Source organism: Gymnoscopelus microlampas (assembly GCF_963454915.1).
Source record: "Gymnoscopelus microlampas genome assembly, chromosome: 14".
In the NCBI taxonomy this organism is placed as follows: domain Eukaryota; kingdom Metazoa; phylum Chordata; class Actinopteri; order Myctophiformes; family Myctophidae; genus Gymnoscopelus; species Gymnoscopelus microlampas.
Genome location: NC_139951.1, coordinates 49,668,313 through 49,690,161, shown reverse-complemented (window position 1 = coordinate 49,690,161; position 21,849 = coordinate 49,668,313). Strand labels below are relative to the sequence as shown.

General features: G+C 41.1%; 1 protein-coding gene across 1 annotated transcript; it reads right to left on the bottom strand.

Annotated features, from left to right (window-relative positions):
• Positions 1-679: 679 nt before the first annotated feature.
• On the bottom strand, positions 680-20,681 carry LOC311060285 (kelch-like protein 24; the record flags this gene model as incomplete). The annotated part of the gene is made up of 13 exons (XM_084078421.1): positions 20,552-20,681; positions 18,787-18,958; positions 17,159-17,293; positions 15,426-15,617; positions 13,206-13,349; positions 12,860-13,022; positions 11,367-11,507; positions 9,922-9,976; positions 8,761-8,852; positions 6,887-7,066; positions 5,135-5,275; positions 3,968-4,163; positions 680-812 (listed from the first exon to the last, which is right to left on the bottom strand). Exons 1-13 carry the CDS (start codon positions 20,659-20,661, stop codon positions 680-682), a joined length of 1,854 nt encoding a protein of 617 aa, XP_083934547.1. The 5' UTR covers positions 20,662-20,681.
• Positions 20,682-21,849: the final 1,168 nt, after the last annotated feature.

Genomic DNA, 21,849 nt, shown 5'->3' with positions numbered 1-21,849 from the left:
TCCTCTGAGACACAGACGGGGTAGACACAATGAGCATAAGCGAGGACCAATTATATGAAGATTTTAAGCACGGTTAAAAATTGGTGAAGTCGTCCTTTAATCCAAAAACATGAATTCCTCTCATCAGGGACGTGCACAGATAGACTCTAGGTGGTGCTAGAGAACCTGCCCTTTGCCCTCTTGACCCGAAGTGCCCTTTTGAAAAAAGGAAAAAAAAGTTTTTTTTTCCCAGTTTACAGCAGGGGTCTTCAACAGGGGGTCCGGGACCCCTAGGGGGTCCTCAGAGTTACTACAGGGGGGTCCGCCAAATCTTTATGTGATATGATTTTTCTTTTTACCATAACCACTCGAAACCTAGCATCCCTTTTCTGAGGAGAACTTTAGCCAAAAATAGCCGATCTACAAGCCCACAACGCCTCGCAGCTTGTAGATCGGCTATTTTTGGCAAAGAGGTATAGGTGTAGAGGGAAAAAAGAGTAGACCAAGTCAACAAAAAAAAGTATAATTTACTTGAGCACCTGCCCCTCAAAATGTCTGTGCACGCCACTGCCTCTCATGGAGGACAAATGACTGAAGATGCTGGTTGTTGTTGCAGAGGGAGGTTTGAAAGCTCACATTCTAGTAGAATATATATATATTACCACAGTAGAGTCACCTGTTAGGTTAATAATGATAATCTTCATTGTTTGGGTACGTGATCTCTCCTCAGCCTGAGAGACTCACAGATGAGATCGTAGCGTCCAGGAGGAATGTGACCGACGTTCTTCCACCTGTCCTTCTCTTCACAGTAGACCTCCATGTTGGTGGGATACCTGCATGAGGGGAGACAGAACCCAAGATATCATCATCTGAAGATGTGCAGCTCCATCCACTCCTTGTTTAACTTAGAACTGAAAAAGGCTGTATCTCGCTTCCTAAGCACTTTTTGTTTTCTGTGAAAAAAACTCTGGCACTTTTCAGAATCAATTCTGAAATAATTCTGGCAATCCTGGCACTCAATGGGTGCGTTTACATGCACAATATTTATTCATTCAGAATGAAATCATTCCGAATAGAAATGTATACCCAACTGTTTACATGGCACCTGAATAAAAGTATTCCTGTTCCTCAATCGTTTACATGAGCAAAGCATTCATTCGGAATAGAACTCTGGTCATGCGCAGAGTGCTTCGGGCCAGGTTGGGGACGGGGGGAGGGGGCGGGGGTGTTTGACAGGTAAACATATGTATTACCTCTGGCAGCCTTGGTAATGAATAATAACAATTTTGGCTACACGTACATGGATCTTTTTCTAAACGCACATTTTTGAGTGCGTTTGGGCCTTTCAGCCACACGCAAACGGTGTTTTTGGCCGCTAAAACGGATATTTTTGTAAACGGATAAATAAGTGAAGGTTTTCCAAAACATGCGTTTCAGTGGATCTGTGTGGACATGTAATCCGGAGATTTTGAGAAACGATGACGTCATCGCGCATTCGCACATGGTCGTTATAATAATAAATAATACAATAATACATAAACACCGGACCGCTCATGGTCATTATAATAATAAATGAAGAGAGAGAGAGAGCAACACTTACAGTCTATGAAACAAGGCACGCTCATTTATGGCTAAATAATGTCATACTTAATAATAAGACAGTGGTGGGAAAAGTAGCTCATTCACTGTGTGACGAAAACCCTCTTTCTCTGCGCCAAGTAGAACACACGGCGCGCACACAGATTGAATGTGGGGTCTGTCGTCCTAAAACACAATCGCCCCGGTGCCGAGAGTCCCTGCTTTATAGTGGTGTTTGATGTTTTTACATTGCCAACTCTCACATGTACATAAACGTTCAGATTTCAAATATAAAGTGCTTACCCCTGAGCCACGGACGTTACAAGGCGATCCGGACCGCGATAAGTACCCGTATCTCCCGTATTGTTCAATAAAAAGCATTTTAATCCGATCGTCGGCCATTGTCTCCAAATTGTCTCCGATGCTTTCAACCATGCGACACCAATGGTTGGAAGGTGTATTGCACTCTGATACATTACCAAAATAAAAGAACAGAAAAAGAAAATGGCCGGCGATGGGATTAAAATGCTTTTTATTGAACAATACGGGAGATACGGGTACTTATCACAGTCCGGATTGCCTTGTAACATCCATGGCTCAGGGGTAAGCACTTTATATTTGAAATCTGAACGTTTATGTACATATGAGAGTTGGCAATGTAAAAAAAAAACGAACACCACTATAAACCAGAGACTCGACAGCGTCATGTGAACCATGGCTACTGTTTGCGCTGCACAGCTTAGCCCTAATAATGTTGTTTTCGTTTATGTTCACGTATGCTGTTCACGTATGCTATTAAAATAATGCAGCTATTGCAGTATTGGGCCTTAACATGTGATTACAAATGTATTTGTATTTGGCCCCTCATATATATAATTATAAAATAAATGTAAATATAAAATCTGATATAAAATTGAAACATGCAGCTGATCGATGTGTTTCTGCGTCTACGTTTGGACAGGGATTTTTGTTTATCTTTGTCATGTGGCCAGGGATTCTTTTTAAAAACGGAGGACTAAAATATCCGTTTAGTAAAAGATCCATGTACGTTTAGCCAAGGAAGAAGAGAAGAGAGACAATAAAACAAGTTAAGAGAGAGAAGGTAGAGAGAAGGTTTGATAATGGAAGCACACCGCATCCTGGCTACGGCCATTGGTCTGCTATTGATGAGTTTATTGCAGCAAAATCAGCTCCTGTTATATTTGCTGCTGACCCGGAGGAGGAGCCGGTCGGCGGAGAACTACGCGCGTCTGCGACTTGGGCTTGGAGCGCCAGACTCCACATGGCTTGCGCCTCTCCCCCCCCCACCCAGAAGCACCGCGCTAGACAATGACACATGCGCAAAAGAACAAATGTATACCAGTCTGATACCAGTGCGTTTACATGGGCAATGTAGCCCGATTCTATCGGTATATACCAGCCCTTCAAACCCGAATGAAATTTCATTCGGATCAGACCGGTATGGCCATACCGATGCGTTTACATGAGCATTTCTATTCTGAATGAGCATTCATTCCGAATTGAAGTGGAATAAACCTGTCCATGTAAACGCAGCCAATGAGTTAACAGATACCTGCATGAAGAGAGACCAACAGCCATGAGTAGAGCTGTGTCACCATTATGACATTTTACTTGACGATTACTTGACGCTCAAATAACCAGTACCGCGGGAAGTAGGGGTGCGGCCTCCCCCCCCCCCTCCCGAACCGAATAAACCGAATTTAGGTGACCAAAACCCCCCAAAACCACGAAAAAAATGTGCGCTCGTTAACGCGCGTGCATACCGCACCCCCAGCCTATAAGGTCTTCCTGCGGCTATGCAAATAACTGCCATTAACGATTGAATTGGGTTTCTGTTGTTGAACATTATGGAACCTTATGAATAAAAATGTATTTTTCCATTTGGCTTTCAGGCTTCATACACAAAAGGTGCACAGGGCAGATAACTTGCATAATTCAATAACTGTACACTTAAAGGAGTAGTTCACCCCAAAAAATATTTATTTTCTATTAATTACAAACCCCACGAAGCCAGTCGAATCCGCGGTCATCAAATTATTGGCTCAGGAATGCAACAAAAACTAAAGACTCTCCATGAATTCAAGGCTTCATGGGGTTTATAATTAATAGAAAATAAGATTTTTTTTGGGTGAAGTACTCCTTTAAGAAAGAAAACATGAATAGCAAAAATATCAGATTTACAAGCTTGTAGATCTGCTATTTCCACTATTTTTTTTTTAAATGTTTGAAAATATATGAAAATGTTTCAACATGGAAATGAGTATTATTAAAATAATTGCGATTAGGCGGTTATGTAATACTTGTGACAGGCCTAACAGCCACGAGAGAAATGTCTGGTTGTGTGGGACAAAAAGACACGTTTTTCCCCAGACATTCGTCGTCGTCTTACGCGTCGATGTGGTCCCGCCCTCCTAGAACGTAGATCTTTCCATCCACCGCCACCGCGCTGTGACCGTAGCGCTCTGCTAGCAAGGGAGCACAGCCGCTCCAGCGGTCCGTGTTGGGGTTGTAGCACTCCACCGAGCTCACCATCACATGAGTCTGTCTGATGAGTCCAGTCCTCTCCACTGTACCCTCCCTTCCTCCTACAGATAAACAACAATTAAAGGGATTGTAGGCAACATTAAGCCTAAGTATTAGGCACACCTGGAGTATTGCCCTGTTATTTGGTCAAGTGCTTCTGAGAAACATATAAAGAAACTTCAAATAGCTCAGAATAGAGCAGCACGATTAGTTCTTCATTGTTCTTTCCGTGCCAATGTAAGAAAGATGCATAAACAATTATCGTGGTTAACAGTTGAGGTTAAATTAAAATATTGTCTTTTGTTATTCATGCACAATGTTATTTTGAACAACACACCACACTTCTTTCATGAGCAGGTACTATATTCAGGTTTCTGTCATGGACATTACACTCGTCAAGTGAGCTCAGGTCATCTGGTAGTGCCAAGCCACAACCTAAATAGTATGACGAGAACTGTTCATTATAGAGGTTTTTCAGCTTGGAATATGCTCCCCATAAATGCTAAACAAACCAGAAGTAGATTTTCTTTTAAAAAGTTACTTAAACATAAATTGAGTCCTATATAGTTGTAACTTGTGTTTTTCACAATTTTTGTACAGTAACATTATTGTTTTCTGTGTATTTTGCGAACAATCTGTATTGTGACTTTATTTGGTTATTGTTGTCTCTGTTTCATATGCAGAGTGACTTATTTTGCTGATAATTATACTTTGTCTGTTTTTTTCTAGTTATATAGCACAATTTTAACTATTGTCTGTTTTTATTGTATACATGTTATGTATGTGAGGACCCCAGGAAGACTAGCGACCACCTTGTGGAAGCTAATGGGGATCCTAATAAAGAATAAAGAATAAAGAATAAAGAACTAAGATTGATGGCGGAAAGTTACTAAATACATTTTTAAAATCCGTTTTACTTCTACTCCACTAGACCTCAGACATGGATTAAAGCAAAAATAATGTCTTGTGACTGGAAAATGGTGTCCTAATGTGTGATTTGGAAAGGATGATAATATAATAAATCCGATAATACCTATCAGGTAGATCTTTCCATTCAGACAGCAGACAGCTGCGTCTTTACGTGGAACCCTCATAGGAGACACATCTGTCCATACAGACGTTTCTGGGTTGAACTTGGCCACCTTGGGCGGGTTCGTCTCTCTTGGAGCGTCACCTAGGGTCCAGGAGGGCGCACACGCACGCGCACACACACACACACACACACACACACACACACACACACACACACACACACACACACACACACACACACACACACACACACACACACACACACACACACACACACACACACACACACACACACACAAATTCTTTATTTATGTCCACATAAATACAAGGTCTAAAGGACACAAATACTGGTAGTGCAATTTGACACTGTGGGTTACTACGGCATGCGTGCCGACAAAGGCAATCACAGTTACAGTTATACACACACACATAGGGCCAAACAGTCAGTATACAGCTTAAGATAGCGTACAGATAGCAGCGGCTTTTCCAAATAGCGCGACTGGCCAATGATAGCTGACACTGAGCAATATTTTGCTAGCTGTTTGGCTCTTCTCTTTGAGAGACCAGCCATCTGAAGGCCTCTAACAACGAGCTTATGAACATGGCCCAGGCTCTGCCAAATATGAAAACTAAAAGTTTACAGTTGTAGCCCAGTTGTGACATGGTCTGCTCTAGCAGTTGATACTTCAACACCTTAGTTATAAAGGCACACACACACACACACACACACACACACACACACACACACACACACACACACACACACACACACACACACACACACACACACACACACACACACACACACACACACACACACGAGAAGCATAAATATGTAATAATACCAAAGGTTTCTGTCCTTTTCAGTTAACCATTATGATCAGGGTATGTAAAAAAGCATCCAGTATTCAAAAAATGGTGATAAACCCACTCCATATTTGCATTCTTGGCCCTGATTGGTCCCTCACTACTTCGGAGGGAGTGAAATCCAATCACAACTGAGCGGTGCCAGAGCAAATCTGCCGAGGGCTAATGTTTTTTTTTCCGCACTGGGCAGATTCGTCTGGTTTCCAGGCTGTATAGAGCGTGCCAACGCGGCGTCACCACGGGGGGCGTTGGCATTGGGCGTGGCATTGGGCAATGTTAAGTCAACCTGGTTTTAACCCCTCAAAGATGTCCGCCGCTACCAAAAGACACTTGTTGACGCCCCTTTCAGGAATTTTGGCACGCTCTATATAAACGTGTTCCCTACAGTGTTGATTTTGTCAGCAAATTTTGATTTAGTTTTAGTCATGTTTTAGTCATCTAAAATGTTTTCGTTTTTGTCTAGTTTTAGTCGTCTAAGTTTTATAAAATTATAGTCGACTAAATCTACAGTTGATTTAGTCGACTAAAATGTATGTTGGCGGTGCCTTGATGGCGTCGTAACGGCTGATTTTACACTTGGTTGCATGCTGAAAATAGCCCATCTACAAGCTCACAACGCGTCGCAGCGCGACGCGTTGTGAGCTTGTAGATCGGCTATTTTCAGAGCGCAACACCCGAGTGCAACCAAACATAAAATGACTTCCCTCACTAACATTTTAGTCTAGTTTTTATTTGTTGATGAAATTGTCAATATATTTAGTCTTAGTTTTAGTCATTAAAGCTTAGTTTTATTTAGTTTTTATTTAGTTTTCGTCAGTGAATAAAGGTAGTCGACGAGCATTTTTCGTCATAGTTTTAGTCGACGAAATCAACACTGGTTCCCTACCAATAAAATAGATGAGTCCATGCAGAGCCACCACCGTAGCAGGTGAATGCTGTACCACGCCCGCAGACTGCAGGAGAGTCCAGGTGTTGGTGTCGGGGTCGTAGCGCTCCATGGAGTCGTTGCTCCTGTCACTGCCGTGGCCGCCCACCGCAAACACACACCCACCCACACACACCAGGCCTGTGTGGGGGCGGGGCACATGGATTAACACATTAAAACCTGGAAAGCATCTGTGTCATTTTAGCTATATAAAAAAAAAAAAAAAATATATATATATATATATATATATATATATATATATATATATATATATATATATATATATATATATATATATATATATATATATATATATATATATATATATATATATATACACACACACACAAGCTCATACCGCGTCACTTCGTGCCACGGTATGAGCTTGTAGATCTGCTATTTTTGAAAAATCTCATTTAAAAAAAAAATATATATATATATATATATCTTATATATATCCCTATGTCACCAAACGTATCATATATGATACACACATTACACTGTTTTTTTAACACATTGGGTGCCAGGTTTTTTTAAAAACAGAGTACACTGAGTGCCAGGATTTTTAACCATTTTTTAGGAGCCGAGATACAGGCTTTTGAAGTCATAAGTTAACCAGAAAGTGGATTGGAGTCAAAATCTTCGGAAAATGATATCTCCTGGTGCTTAGAAGGTAAAAAAAATAAAAAAAAATGTTTTTTTTTTTTTTTGAAAAAAAAATGTTTTTTTAAAAAAAACGTATATATACGGTTTTGGCACTCCGTGTAAGTATTGCAAAAAACGTATATATACGGTTTTGGCACCCAATGTGTTTAATAAATCAGTGTAATCAATACTTGGACCAAGAACCTGTTCTATCATATCTGACACACCCCACTTCCCCCTGGACCATACCATTTGCACTGCAGGTAGTTACAGAGCCTCAGGTGGTCTGACCCAAAATGGCTCTCAACTAAACAGGAGAGGTTGATGCACTACTCAAAATTTAGCATTTGAGTTTGTTTTTTATGATGTCAAAAGTGTTTGTATCATATTTGATACTACAGGTCTAAAATAAATGTTTTTTTTTTTTTTTGTAATGTTAAAACCCCTTGTAATACCACTTGTATCAAATATGATACAACAAATAAATTATACAAAGGAATGTTTAAAAAAAAAAATGTTCCCCCAATAAAGTGTCCCTTTTCAAAATGTTGGAATTTTCTGACCTTTCCTTCATAGTTCAGGTTCTACAGGGATATATATTCTTCAGGGTTCCCACACATTTTTACCACTGATTTTCCAAAACTTTTCCAGAATGTTTAACCCAATTTCCAGGCCTGTAGAACAATCATTCAGCGCAATAATGAGTCTCTTACTCCTATGTGCAATGCCCAAAGACAGGCAGTGTAGCAAAAATAAACCATAGAATGGTACAATTCCATTTTCGTGCAAAATTTACTAACTACGCATCACGCTGCAGCACATTGTGAGCTTGTAGATCTGTTATTTTTGTCACGTCCGGTATACATTAGGCTGCAATCACGCAGCCCGTTTGGATATTTTTACATCATCACACAACATATTTTGTGTAATGTTGTAGATGTTTTGGAAGAAAATTGTATTAACAAAATCAAAAGCCAAAAACAATACATAGCCAAATATTTTTCCAGGACCCAAGACAAATTCCAAATCTTTTCCAGGACTGGAAAAAGATTTTTCTAATTTCAAAAATATTTCCAGGAATTTCATGACCGTGGGGACCCTGATTCTTAAATCAGTGGTGGCGACTAAGAACTCGCCACCAATAACATTAACTTAGAACGTATGTGACACGTTAGTCTGAGGATCTTTACTTAAGCAGTTGCGTGGCTCGTTCATGGGGGCCATCTTCATCCAGGAGTTCTGGTCCACGTCGTAGCGCCACATGTTCCTGCTGTAGCTGTCGCTATTAAAGGGGTTGTTTATTTTATATTTTATTTACATTTTGAATGTGAATAGTTTATATATATTTGAGTGAAACACTGCATTGATTATTTTTTATATCACTGTAGTCAGTGCCATCCTGACTAAGTGCAACCTGGGGACCACCACTATTGTGCGTGGTGGGTCCATCATTGACCCACCCCACACAATAGTGGGGGGGGGGGGGGGGGCTGGAGATAATAGCTATAATATCAGCTATAATATCAATATAATATCTAATAAAATACAGTGATTTTGTTTGAATATGATTAAGGATTACTGTGATTATGGTAAGCTCACATTTCATATCACACATACAATACAGTAAGAACTCCTATAACTTATTAAAGTTTAAAAAAAAAAGAAGAATGGAAAAACTTTATTTTTTATGCATGACCAGGGACCACCGGTTGAAAACCCCTTTGTGTTAACTTTTAAGTGAATATGGACAAACATTTCATGACAGTATGACCGTCTACATGGACATTTACAATTCATGACGTTTATAATTCATTGTGTTAAAAAACATATTATTTGTTTTATGTTGCAGTTTTTCACGTTGTCTATCTTTGGGTGGAAATAAAAAGCCCTTGTGAACACCAGTGGAGCATAATGGTCTATTCTGCCTCAGAACTCAGATGTATTTTAATTAGGTAAAAGTATCAATACTGTAATATAGAAATACTCTGTTACAAGTAAAAGTCCGGAATTAAAAATTTACTTGAGTAAAAGTGCAAAAGTATTGGTATCGAAATGTACTTAAAGTACCAAAAGTAAAAGTACGAAAATGTTTGAAAATAGCAGATCTACAAGCTCACAACGCGTCGCGCTGCGACGCGTTGTGAGCTTGTAGATCTGCTATTTTCAAATAGCCTATGTATAAAATAGGGCTAAAGTGGTTAATGTATATGTTTTATAATATAATAATTGATAATTGCAAAGTAACTAGTAACTAACGTTTTCAAATAATTGTAGTGGAGTAAAAGTTAAATATTTGCCTCTGAGAGGTAGTGGTAAGTACAGTACTTGAGTACATGTACTTAATTACTTACTAATTGTTGCCTATCCTCGAACCGTCTGCTCCTCCAGCCAGATACAGGAAGGAACCTGGAATTAAAAACAACCACTTAATGCCTTGATTTGATAAAAAAAACAAAAAAACAATATTCAGCCGATATTAGGATGGATTGGAGCATTGGCTCCTAAAACACTGGGTCGGACTCGGGACCATTTATGGGTTGTGAGTAACCCATTTAATTACAATTATTTCAAAAGATAAAACAATTAAAAAAATTGAAATAATTGGAAAATGATACATACTTTAAAGTAATACTAGGTAACTTTTTCAACAAAACTAAAGTTAAATTGTATATCTTTTGTGAGTGGTAAATGTTTCACAACACCCACTCCATGAATTTCACCCCCGAAAGCCTTTTCTATTATAACTTCTCACGCGGATCTACAAGCTCACGCGTTGTGAGCTTGTAGATCTGCTATTTTTTTTTTAAATCTTGAAGTAAAATGTGAAATATTGAGGATTTTTGAAACACTAACAACACAAATCTGGTACGGGGCTCCCTGGCACAAAACATTTTCAGATGGGGGTTAGGGACAAACACATTAATTAGAGGGTCCATGACATAAAACATAATTGAGAATTATAATTATACTTTTAAAATTGTGAAGCCCAAGTCCAAATAATCAACTACACTTTAGAAAAAAGCCCATAAAACCGCAACCCGCAACTACCGATATTTACAAGCAACTTCACAGAAAAATAAGCCTAAAGTCGCTTATAATAAGTGGACATGGCAACACTGGTTTCTGTCTCGGCAGTATCGCGTACTTTGTGCTCTTTAGACAGCTCAATAAACTATACAGTGGACACATCGAAAAGCAACACAGCAGAAAACAATGTGTGATATGTCTTCTTTTATTTTCCAGAAGCAATTACTTTACAAAGGTCTCAGTCATTCATAAATATATTTTGTTCAGCTGATCCTCTGGGCTCTCATTAACACCAATGCATTCCACTGAACTCAAGGCTGCAGTCTGGCTCCCATGGTGCGACCAATCTGCCGGTTGGAATTGCATGATATCGAAAATTACGCAGATGACCCTACCTTCTTTAAATATATCTTGTGTTTGGCCAGGAACTACCGCGCTAATAACAAAAAGGAATCTCACGCTGTTTTTAAGAGATTGTAGGATTTGAAGATGGAGAAACAACAGAAAAAGAAAACACAGCTCACGGTAACTAAAGCTCCACTGGCTAAGAGAAACGATCCACAGATCGTATAAAACAATTAAAAGAACGCTTTTAGAAACGCTTCCGTCTTCCGGTGCCTCTTTCTTATATTATCTGACAGTTTGGCCAATGTTTGCTAATCTATAGTATAGATTACTTTTGATGCAGTCTTTCTTTTTTCATTTATTTTTATTTTTATCATCTGTGGAACCACAGGTTGAGAAACACTGCATTAGTTGATGGACTCACCTGACGTGGCCACGGCATGGCGACATAACTTCAGCGGCAGACGTCCCACAGCCTTCCACTGGTTGGTCAGGGGGTTTAAGCTGTCCACCTTGTGGACCCCCCCCGGGCCGGCCCGCGTCCCCCCCCCCAGAATCACGATCACTTCAACATAAAGAGAAAAGAGTTCCTTTCCTTCAGTTCACCAACACAACCTTTTTGTTCCAATCCGTGCTGCATCGCGATGCAAACTGCGCGTCAATCTTACCAAGACACAGTAGTTGACTGCCAGTCAATGACACATCACTGGCTGCTATTTATATATTATTATATCACTACATAATGTTCCATATCATTGACCTAAATGGCGTCAACAGGGATAGGGTGATTAAAGAAGGTTATGTCTGTATCAGAGATGACTTTGGACAGGTGGAAAACTTTAGACGCATTACTTTACCTGGGTTACATATTCTGACAGATCATAAATGTACTAGAATGTTGACATGAAATAAAAATCCTGTTTAGTTTCATTAGGGCCATCGTGACAACATTGGCTACAGCTTGTAGCGATGGCGCACGTCAACACACGTCGTTGAAACAAAGACAAAGATAGCAAGGATTCAACAGTGATGTCACTACAGGAAGTAGCAGCGGACGACGCTGTTTGTGATCCACAGTGACATCACTGACGAATCCTTGGTATCTTCATGTGACCGACTCAACTTCTCTCCGCTCTGTGGAAAATCCTGGCGACGCGAAGGTTATAGATTTACGGCGGGGAAAAACTTGGAATTCCCGGCCGCCTTCTCGGTGGTACATGTCCCCACGGACCGACACCGCGAACCCCTGCTTTACACCACTGAGTAAGACAGTAGTGAGACACAGGGACGTGCACAGAGCACCTGCTAGAGCACCTGCCCTTTGCCCTCTTGACCAGAAGTGCCCTTTTGATTCAGTTTACAGCAGGGGTCTTCAACAGGGGCTCCTCAGAGTTACTACAGGGGGTCTGGGACCCCTAGGGGGTCCTCGGAGTTACTACAGGGGGTCCATCAAATCTTTATGTGATATGATTTTTCTTTTTACCATAACCACTCGAAACCTAGCATCCCTTTTCTGAGGAGAACTTTAGCCAAAAATAGCAGATCTACAAGCTCACAACGCCTCGCAGCGCGAGGCGTTGTGAGCTTGTAGATCTGCTATTTTTGGCAAAGAGGTATAGGTGTAGAGGGGAAAAAAAGCAGACCAAGTAAACAAAAAAAAAGTATAATTTACGTGAGCACCTGCCCCTCAAAATGTCTGTGCACGCCACTGGTGAGACAGTAGTGAGACAGTAGTGAGACAGTAGTGAGACAGTAGTGAGACAGTAGTGAGACAGTAGTGAGACGGTAGTGAGACAGTAGTGAGACAGTAGTGAGACAGTAGTGAGACAGTAGTGAGACAGTAGTGAGACAGTAGTGAGACAGTAGTAAGACAGTAGTGAGACAGTAGTGAGACAGTAGTGAGACAGTAGTAAGTACCTGTGGTCCTGCGTGGGCGGGCCGTGTTGCAGTAGTAAGGCCTCTTCTGGGCCTCAGAGATGAACCTCTGACAGCCCGGCTGTTCCTTCACCGCGTCCAGAGCCTCTATCAGCGTGTACAGGTAGGGGGAGCTGATGAGAGGCAGGCGGATCTGCTCCAGCACCTTTTAAAGAACACACAGAAGAAGAAGAACACTCATTTGTTTACTAGTCCTAACTGGATAATCAATCGGCCTTAAGGGCAAGGCTTGCACAAACGCTTTGTTATAACAACTCCCTGTATTTGGTCTGGACGGGGTCGCAGACCACTGATCGTCTTGTCACGGTGAGACTCAGGAATGACTGACCTTTTCAAAGCTCTGCTTGCGGGTGGGACACTTGTGCAACCACAGCATGGCAGCATCAAACACCATGTCCTCTTTGGTCACATTGAGGTGGTCACTGGACAGAATGTCTGTCAGTCTTTCCACTGAGAGAGAGAGGAACTCTTCCTATTGGTAGAAAAGAAAAAATACAGTCGATCAGCTGATAGATAAAGACACTGTTCTCATACTGAGGTACCGTATTTTCCGCACTATAAGGCGCACCGTCGATGCGCCTTATAGTGCGGATGCGCCTTATAATCCGATGCGCCTTATATATGTATCAATATTGGTTCCCTTGGTTTCCGCACTATAAGGCGCACCGTCAGTGCGCCTTATAGTGCGGATGCGCCTTATAATGCGGTGCGCCCTATATATGAAAATAATACATTTATTGAAGGTGCGCCTTATACTCAGATGCGCCTTATAGTGCGGAAAATACGGGTAACCTTTTCTCAATAGATTTGTTTAGGTGAGATGGACATATGACTGTCATTGCACGGCTTGGTTGAATGCTTGGGTTAGGGTTAGGGTCAATCACTGAATTCATGGGTGTGTTACTTTTTGATTATTACCCGGCTTGGTTGAAAGCTTGATTCTGATTGGTCAATCGCTGAATTCAGCTGTGTGTCATTTCTGGACAATGACCAATGAGCTCAATAACATGTAAACAAAGACACAATGTCAACGCGTCGCATCGCTACAAGCTCACATTGACATTGTGAGCTTGTAGATCGGCTATTTTCAAATGGACGAATTAGTATATAGGGCTGAAGTGGTTTTGTAATCAAAATCTACAAAGTAACTAGTAACTAAAGTTTTCACATAATTGTAGTGGAGTAAAAGTACAATATTTGCCTCCGAGGTGTAGTGGAGTAGAAGTAAAGGTACTGCAAATTGGAAATACTCCAGTAAAGTAAAACAAAATAGCTCAAAATTGTACTTAAAGACGGGGTGCTGTGATTTTCAGTGATCCCCCCCCCCTAAAACATAATCATCAGGTATTATGGTTATACTAGGACGAAGATTCTTTTCCAAAAACTGTACCGAATGTGTTAAAATTATGTTTTTATTTGGACACGCCTCCAGTTCATTAAGTATACCTGGTTCTCACCTTAGCACCTCCTCCACCACCTTAGCACCACCCACCTGTCCTAGTCCCTCCTCCTCCTCATGCCCACACCTGTTGTGTTATGATAATGAGGGGGAGGGTATGTTTTTACTATGTCACTAAAGTGCTGTTTTTCTATTGGCACGTTTGACCCTCAAGGTTTCAGCCTCCAGGTAGAAACTCAAAATAGTCAGAGAAGACATAGAACACCATAAAAACACCACCGGGGGGCTCAATGAAGTTCTATCAACCTCATAGACACATGAAAAATCACACCCAGTGTGAAGAGAGTGGTGCCTTTGAATCAGCGTAACTGGTTGCATCCTTGTGTTGCAATCAGCTGCAGCTGTTGAGGCCGTGCTCAAACGGACGGACCCACACACACGGTCAAGTGTAGGAGTGGCTGGCACCACTCAAAAACAGAAAAAGTGCAAAACCATGGCACCACCTCTTTAACCCATTAACCCTTTAAGACCTGAGGCGATTCTTTAAAATGTTTTCTAAATCCTAACAGTTTTTTTTTTTTAAAACGCTTTTTTATCAATATTTTTCAAATCTAGCAGATCTACAAGCTCATAGCGCGGCACTCGGTGCCGCGCTATGAGCTTGTAGATCTGCTAGATTTTTTACAAAAAACTGTCAGGATTTACAAAACATTTTTAAGAATCGCCTCAGGTCTTAACTCTCTCAGTGCCACACAACGAGATATCTCGAGTTTAAAAAAAATATATCATTATTTAATTTTTTGGGGGAAAAAAAAAATCAGAACCCAAGATATCATTATTTTTTTACTTTGACACTGAGAGAGTTAATGGATTAACTCATTCAGCCTGACTTATTTCTGGTTGTGTTGTCCCTGTGCCAGAGCCAAAAATTCATTGTAAAAAAAAGTGCTTAGGAGCCGATCATGATATCTTGGGTTCTGAACATTTTTTAATATTTTTTTTATTTATTTTTTTATGACGTCTTAGACGTCACGTGGCGCTCAGGGCTTAACAATGGCGATAAAAACGGACGTCTTATACGTCATGTGGCACTGAATGACAGTACTTGGAGTACATGTACTTAGAGTACATGTACTTATAGTCACTGACCTGTTGGTAGACCTCTATGAAGTGGTCCAGGATGAAGTCCATGCTGCGCTCCGCCAGCGCCTCACAGTTGTGGGCGTCGGCCACGCAGTAGACCCCTATGCAGTTGTTGACGTCCATGTGGCGCGTCATGTAGTCACATGACGCCCGTCTGACCGCCAACACATCCAACAGGTTGGATGCTGAGAGCAGGGCCTGGAACAACATTAAACCCATTGAGACCTGAAGCCGATTCTACATGTCTCCTAAATCCCAACAGTTTTCTGAAAAACGTATGTTTCTATATCAGTGGTGCTCAATCTTTTTCATGTCAAGGACCCCCAAAATGATATGTATTTGGCCACGGACCCCCATCAAAATATTTTGTTCCAGGGACCCCCAGAAGCAAGGATTTGAGTTAAAAATGTTCGCTTTAAAATACAAATATTCAAAGATTTGCACACATTTTCACGATTTTTCAAAAATAGCAGATCTACAAGCTCGTAGCGCGGCACTCGGTGCCGCGCTATGAGCGTGTATATCTGCTATTTTTGAATAGCCCAAAGTGTAAAATAATGCTTTTTAGCTCAAATCTAAAAATGACACAGTTCCAGGTCTTAATGGGTTAAAGGACAACTTTTTTTTTTTACAACCAAGGTTTATATGTTAGCTTGTAATTAAAGTAAATAAAAGATGAGTGTTATTTTTTTTTTTTCATTTACTGCTGTTTATAGTTTTAGCAATTTTCGCGATATTTTTTTACAGTGGGCGGGGGCATTCTGTCCGGTGGCTAAATATGTATTTTTTTACACAATAAAAAAGGTCCTGTGGTCTTTGATGGCCAGATGTGAGTTATTGGGGGCTAGAAGAGCTACTGTAAATAATAATAAAGAAAACACTGGGTTATTGTGTAAAAAAAAAAAGGCATATTTAGCCACCGGACAGAATGCCCCCGCCCACTGTAAAAATAGAAAGCAGTACATTTAAAAAATTTAACACTCATCTTTTATTTACTTTAATTACAGTCTAAAACATAAACCTTTGTTGTAAAAAAAACAAAGTTGTCCTTTAACCCTTTCAATCCGGGGTTAACGCATCTGTGTGTCATTTTGTGCGTGCGTGCGTGCACCGTGCGTCTTTGAATATATTTACAATACATTACGTACATTTTTTTTACTCAAATCTTTGCTTCTGGGGGTCCCTGCCTGGCGCAAAACATTTTCAGATGGTGGTCCGCAGCCAAATGTATATCAATCTAGGGCAGTGGTTCTCAAACTTTTTCATGTCAAGGACCCCCAAATTGACACTTAATAGCCCGCGGACCCCCATTTGAAAAGATATGCCAGGGACCCCCATAAGAGAAGATTTTTACGTCTCTAGCAGTGATTCTCAACCATTTTAATTTCAAGGACCCCCATTTTGACATGCATTAGGGCTACGGACCCCCATTTAAAGGCATTTCTATCTCTGGGACCCCAATTCATATTGTAAAATCAATGTTAATTTAACTCTGAGAGTGTACAAATGGAACCAAATGGACCCGTTAGGTCCATTTGGTTCCATTTGTACTCTCTCAGAGTTACAGACCCATAAAGGTCCATTTAGTTCCTATCCATCATTTAGCTGGGTACCCCCTGAAACCCCCTCAAGTACCCCTGGGGGTCCCCGGACCCCACTTTGAGAACCAACGATCTATGGGTCCTAGGGCATGAAAAAGGTTGAAAACCACCAGTTTATGATGATGATAATACCGTTACCTGCACATTTGCAGTGGAGATGGACACCTTGGACGTGTAGGCGTAGTCCACCAGCAGACCCACGATGTGAGGTTCCACCCCACTGATGGTCACCCTCTCCTGGGTGGCCTCCCTCATGCCTGATGTAAACATGGCCTGTCCGGGGTGAGAAGGACAATGGTTGACTTGGGGTGCTGTCCCGGTTTTAAAGGGTTAAAACATACATGGGCAACTGGCGGCCCCCCACACCTTCACTTCACTCCTTCTCTGCCAGACTTATTTCTGGCTGTGTTTGCCCACTGCCAGCGATTTAGCGTTTTTTTTATAACTTTAAAATGTTCACACATTTTTTTCTTTCATTATGATCGCAAGTCCAATTGTTTATAAACACACCGGCGATACGTGCACGTTGCCCAGACAACAGACATTCCGTTCGGGGCGAAGTCTCTGTCTACCAGCCCGGCGTAAAAACACCATGTATCGCCATGTGAACGGAAAACTCACTTACTTTTTCACCTAGCCACAGACCTCGCTAAATCCCTTATGATCGCGTGTTCAACTGTTTGTAGACACACAGGGTAGTTGTGTGTGAGTGGCCCAGAGAAGAAATTTTCAATCGGCGACATTCCATTCTGCAGTAGTAGCGGTTTCTAAACAGCGTTCCACGGCAGAAAAAAACAAAGCTGAGATAATGGCGATTTAGCGGAAGGTTTAGAGCGGCGGTGGATGGGAACGGAAATCTTCGATTCACGTCATTTCCGTATTCGGGTGTGCTACAATGAAATGTGTCACTGCGAGAGATGAAGGACGGTGAGATCTTTTAACTCATTCAGTGCCAAACTTATTTATTCATGTTAATGGAATTTTGGTTCTGAGTGCCACAGCCAAAATTCATTGTAAAAACAAAGTGCTTAGGAAGCGAGATACAGCCTTTTTAAGTTATAGGTTAAACAAGGAGTGGATGGAGCAGCAAATCTTCAAATCATCATATCTTGGGTTCTGAACATGTTTTTCCCAAAAAAAAAAAAAAAAAAAAAAAAAACTTTTATTTTGAAATTTTTTTTTTATTTTGAATTTTTTTTTATGACGGATTTGACGGATCGTGGCGCTCTGGGCGTCAGGCCACGTGACGGATTTGACGGATTGTGGCACTCAATGAGTTAAAGGGTCTACACCATGAATTAAAAAAATAATAATAATATTTAGTATCATATTGTTTATGTCCCTCAAACGTTGTTCAAAAGGTTTGAGCCTAAATCAAGCCTCAGATATACTCATTCACACTAACTTCTCTCTGGCTTATAAAGCACTTTCACCTGCAATACCACATTGTCCTGTTTGGCACGGGGCGCTATTGGGCCAGTTTGTATGCATGTTATCTCCTGGTTCTGTGTGGAAAAAGTAAAAAAAATAAAATAAGAAAAACTTTTTTTTTTTTAAATATATATATATATATATATATTTTTGGTTGGAACTGAAAAGCGGGAGGAATTGTTCCCCCTGCCTACGAAATTCCTTTTTTTTACGTCAGTGGCAGTGAATGAGTTAATGCGAATATTAATTTTCATATTCGAATATACATATTTTCCCAATATTCGAATATTGAATATTCGTTTGACAGCCCTAATAGATAGAAGTGTGTAATTTACCTCAAAGTAGGAGCTGAAGGAGGCCAGGACGTAACGGTGACATGGGAGCTCCCGTCCCTCGCAGCACAGGACCACGTCACACAGGGTCCCGCTGAGACGCAGTCTGTTCAGACCCTCTAACACCGTGTTGGGATGGCGGGGGTCCACGAACATCTCTGTGTCCACACTGCTGCTGCCGCCGTCCTCCTGAAGAGCAACCACCACAACATAACCATAACCATAACAAATAAACTACTATTCATCTGTGAGTCGTGATGCTGATCTGGTTCATGTGGCTAGAAAACAGTCCTTGTGCACCTTGTGAAATGTAATATTTTATTTTGTATATTAGTCCCTCTGTGACAGTTTAATGAGTCAACAACAACACATATGTTTTCTGTTGAAATCTTGGTTTTATATTTAGCGTGTTGACCTGGCTGGATAATCTAGATAATCTGCCCCTTACCCTTCCATCACTCTGCACCAACCTTTACCAAACAGGCCCAAACCCTCCTAAAGCAGTGGTTCTCAAACTTTAGCCCACGGACCCCCATTTGAAAAGATATGCCAGGGACCCCCATAAGAGAAGATTTTTTTAGGGCTCTAGCAGTGATTCTCAACCATTTAAATTTCAAGGACCCCCAGTTTGACATGCATTAGGGCTACGGACCCCCATTTAATGGCATTTCTATCACTTGGACCGCAATTTATATTGTAAAATCTATGTCAATTTAACTCAGAGTTACAGACCCATAAGGGTCCATTTGGTGCCTAATCTATCATTTAGCTGGGGACCCCCTGGAACTCCCTCAAGGACCCCTGGGGGTCCCCGGACCCCACTTTGAGAACCAATGTCCTAAAGGGTCTCCTCCTGATCAGATCACACAGAGATGCCTCACTAAAGGGCTGTGTGTGTCATCATTACAACTGTGATTATTATGTAATAACTGTGACAAGCCTAGTCACTACAGGCTCAAATGCTTCATAAACGCTTTGAGAAATGGAGACAGACAGACAGACAGACAGACAGACAGACAGACAGACAGACAGACAGACAGACAGTATTCTGCCCTCCTGTGCTTCTTGATGTGTCAATGTAACGCCCGGATGTCGAACCCGGGTCTCCCACGTGGAAAACCAACAACTTTATGTTGGAATGCCCCCCTTTGGCCAGTAGGGAGAGATATCAGGCTGTTGGTCATCAGGCAGAGGCCTTGAGCCTCTACACACATGATCTACTCTAGATCATACATGGTACAGCGACTTTGATTACTTAGAAAAGCGCTATATATACATTTAACACATTGAGTGCCGTAAACGGTCCGGACCGTTTTTGACCCAATTTTATTTTTATACGTGGGGCGCTGTAACGAAACTTTGGGATCATCCAAGGAGTTTCTGAGAAGGAGAAGGCCGGATGTGGCTCCATGTCAAAAATGCTTCCGGTCGGCCTCTCCAATGTTGACTCCTTGACTAAAAGCTTAATATCTCCATTTCTTTTTTAACGCGGTGGAAGTGAGACGTTTTCGATCGGCGATCACTCTGCAATGGAGGATCGCGTTGGAAATATTATTGTTCCAGGCGTTAGTCGGGACCCTCCGCCGTCTCACACGCACGCTCTGTTTACATGCACTTCCACGTCGGGGCTTCTACAGCACGAAACGTATAACGTAAGTGGATGGAAGAAATGCAGGCACTGAACGTATAATATTTTAATAAACCTCTGGCACATGATGTGTTAAGGCATTATTATTATTAATGCTACATCAACAGTCAACACACGCACACACTCACATGGTAAGAGTCCAGTCTCATTGTCTTGGATTGAAACGTCACATAGTCCAGTCTCATCCTCTTGGATTGACAGGACGAGGCATCCAGGATGTTGTCAGCCATGGCTGAGGTCTGGAGGTGAGGAGACAGAACGAACACACTATGTCACTGTTACACCTGGTTACACTGTGAAATCCTCACTGTTCATTCAATCATTTTATAGATGTCTTTGGCTATTCAAAAATAGCAGATCTACAAGCTCATAGCGCGGCACCGAGTGCCGCGCTATGAGCTTGTAGATCTGCTATTTTTGAAAATTCATGAAAATTTGAATATATATACGAACATTTGTAACTCAAATCTTTGCCTCTGGTGAATGTCTTCTAAATCCTAACAGTTTTTTGTTTTTTTAAACGTATGTTGCTATATATATTTGAGTGGTGTGAAGGACCACCCAAATTGACATGTATTTGGCCCCCGATACACACCCATCTATCTCAAAATATGTTGTTCCAGGGACCCCCATATAAGCAAAGATTTGAGTTACAAATGTTCACTTTAATAACAAATATAGAAAGATTTGCACAATATTAAGCTTTCAATCTTCTTTAGTTGACCTTGTATTTTCATGTGCTTTTTTTCCTGCTAATTTCTAAATAAAGTATTCAATCAATAAATCAATCAATCAATCAAAGAACAGTAGCGCAGCTAGAAAAGTCCCATTGAACAGATCTGTAGGGGGCGCAGTGGAGCAAACTAAAACTTTGTTTTCCATCCTGTGGAATATTTTTACATTTTGGTGATAAAGAGTGTTTTAGAGGTGAGGTGAGGGACTCACAGTGTTCCCACCAGGGAGATTAGGCTTTAAAAATCCTAAACCCGTCTTTGTTTTGGTGAATAGCTAAAGGGTTTGTTTTATTTTTTACTAAAGACGAGAGGCTGCGCTACCGGAGGTAACCGCTATGCGGGCAACGGCTGAACAGCAACATAGCGTTAACCGGAGATAGAGCACATATATTATTAATATATCGTTTCTAGCTTTAAGATTCTCATTGTAATTGAATATACAGTCTATAGGACATAGTGTTCCCAAACTAGGAGGTCAAACATTGGCCAAAGTGTCAAATATTACCTTAGAAAGAATGATAAACTATATTTCTCTGTGGAACAGATTTTAAAATGAACATAAACAAACCTTTCACTTCCGCCCGCTCCTCCGCTTCAAAGACAGGAAGTGTGTAACCACCAAGTAAGTCCGACCTACTGACAACACGCCACTACGTAAGACCGTTCCGGGACACAAACATTATA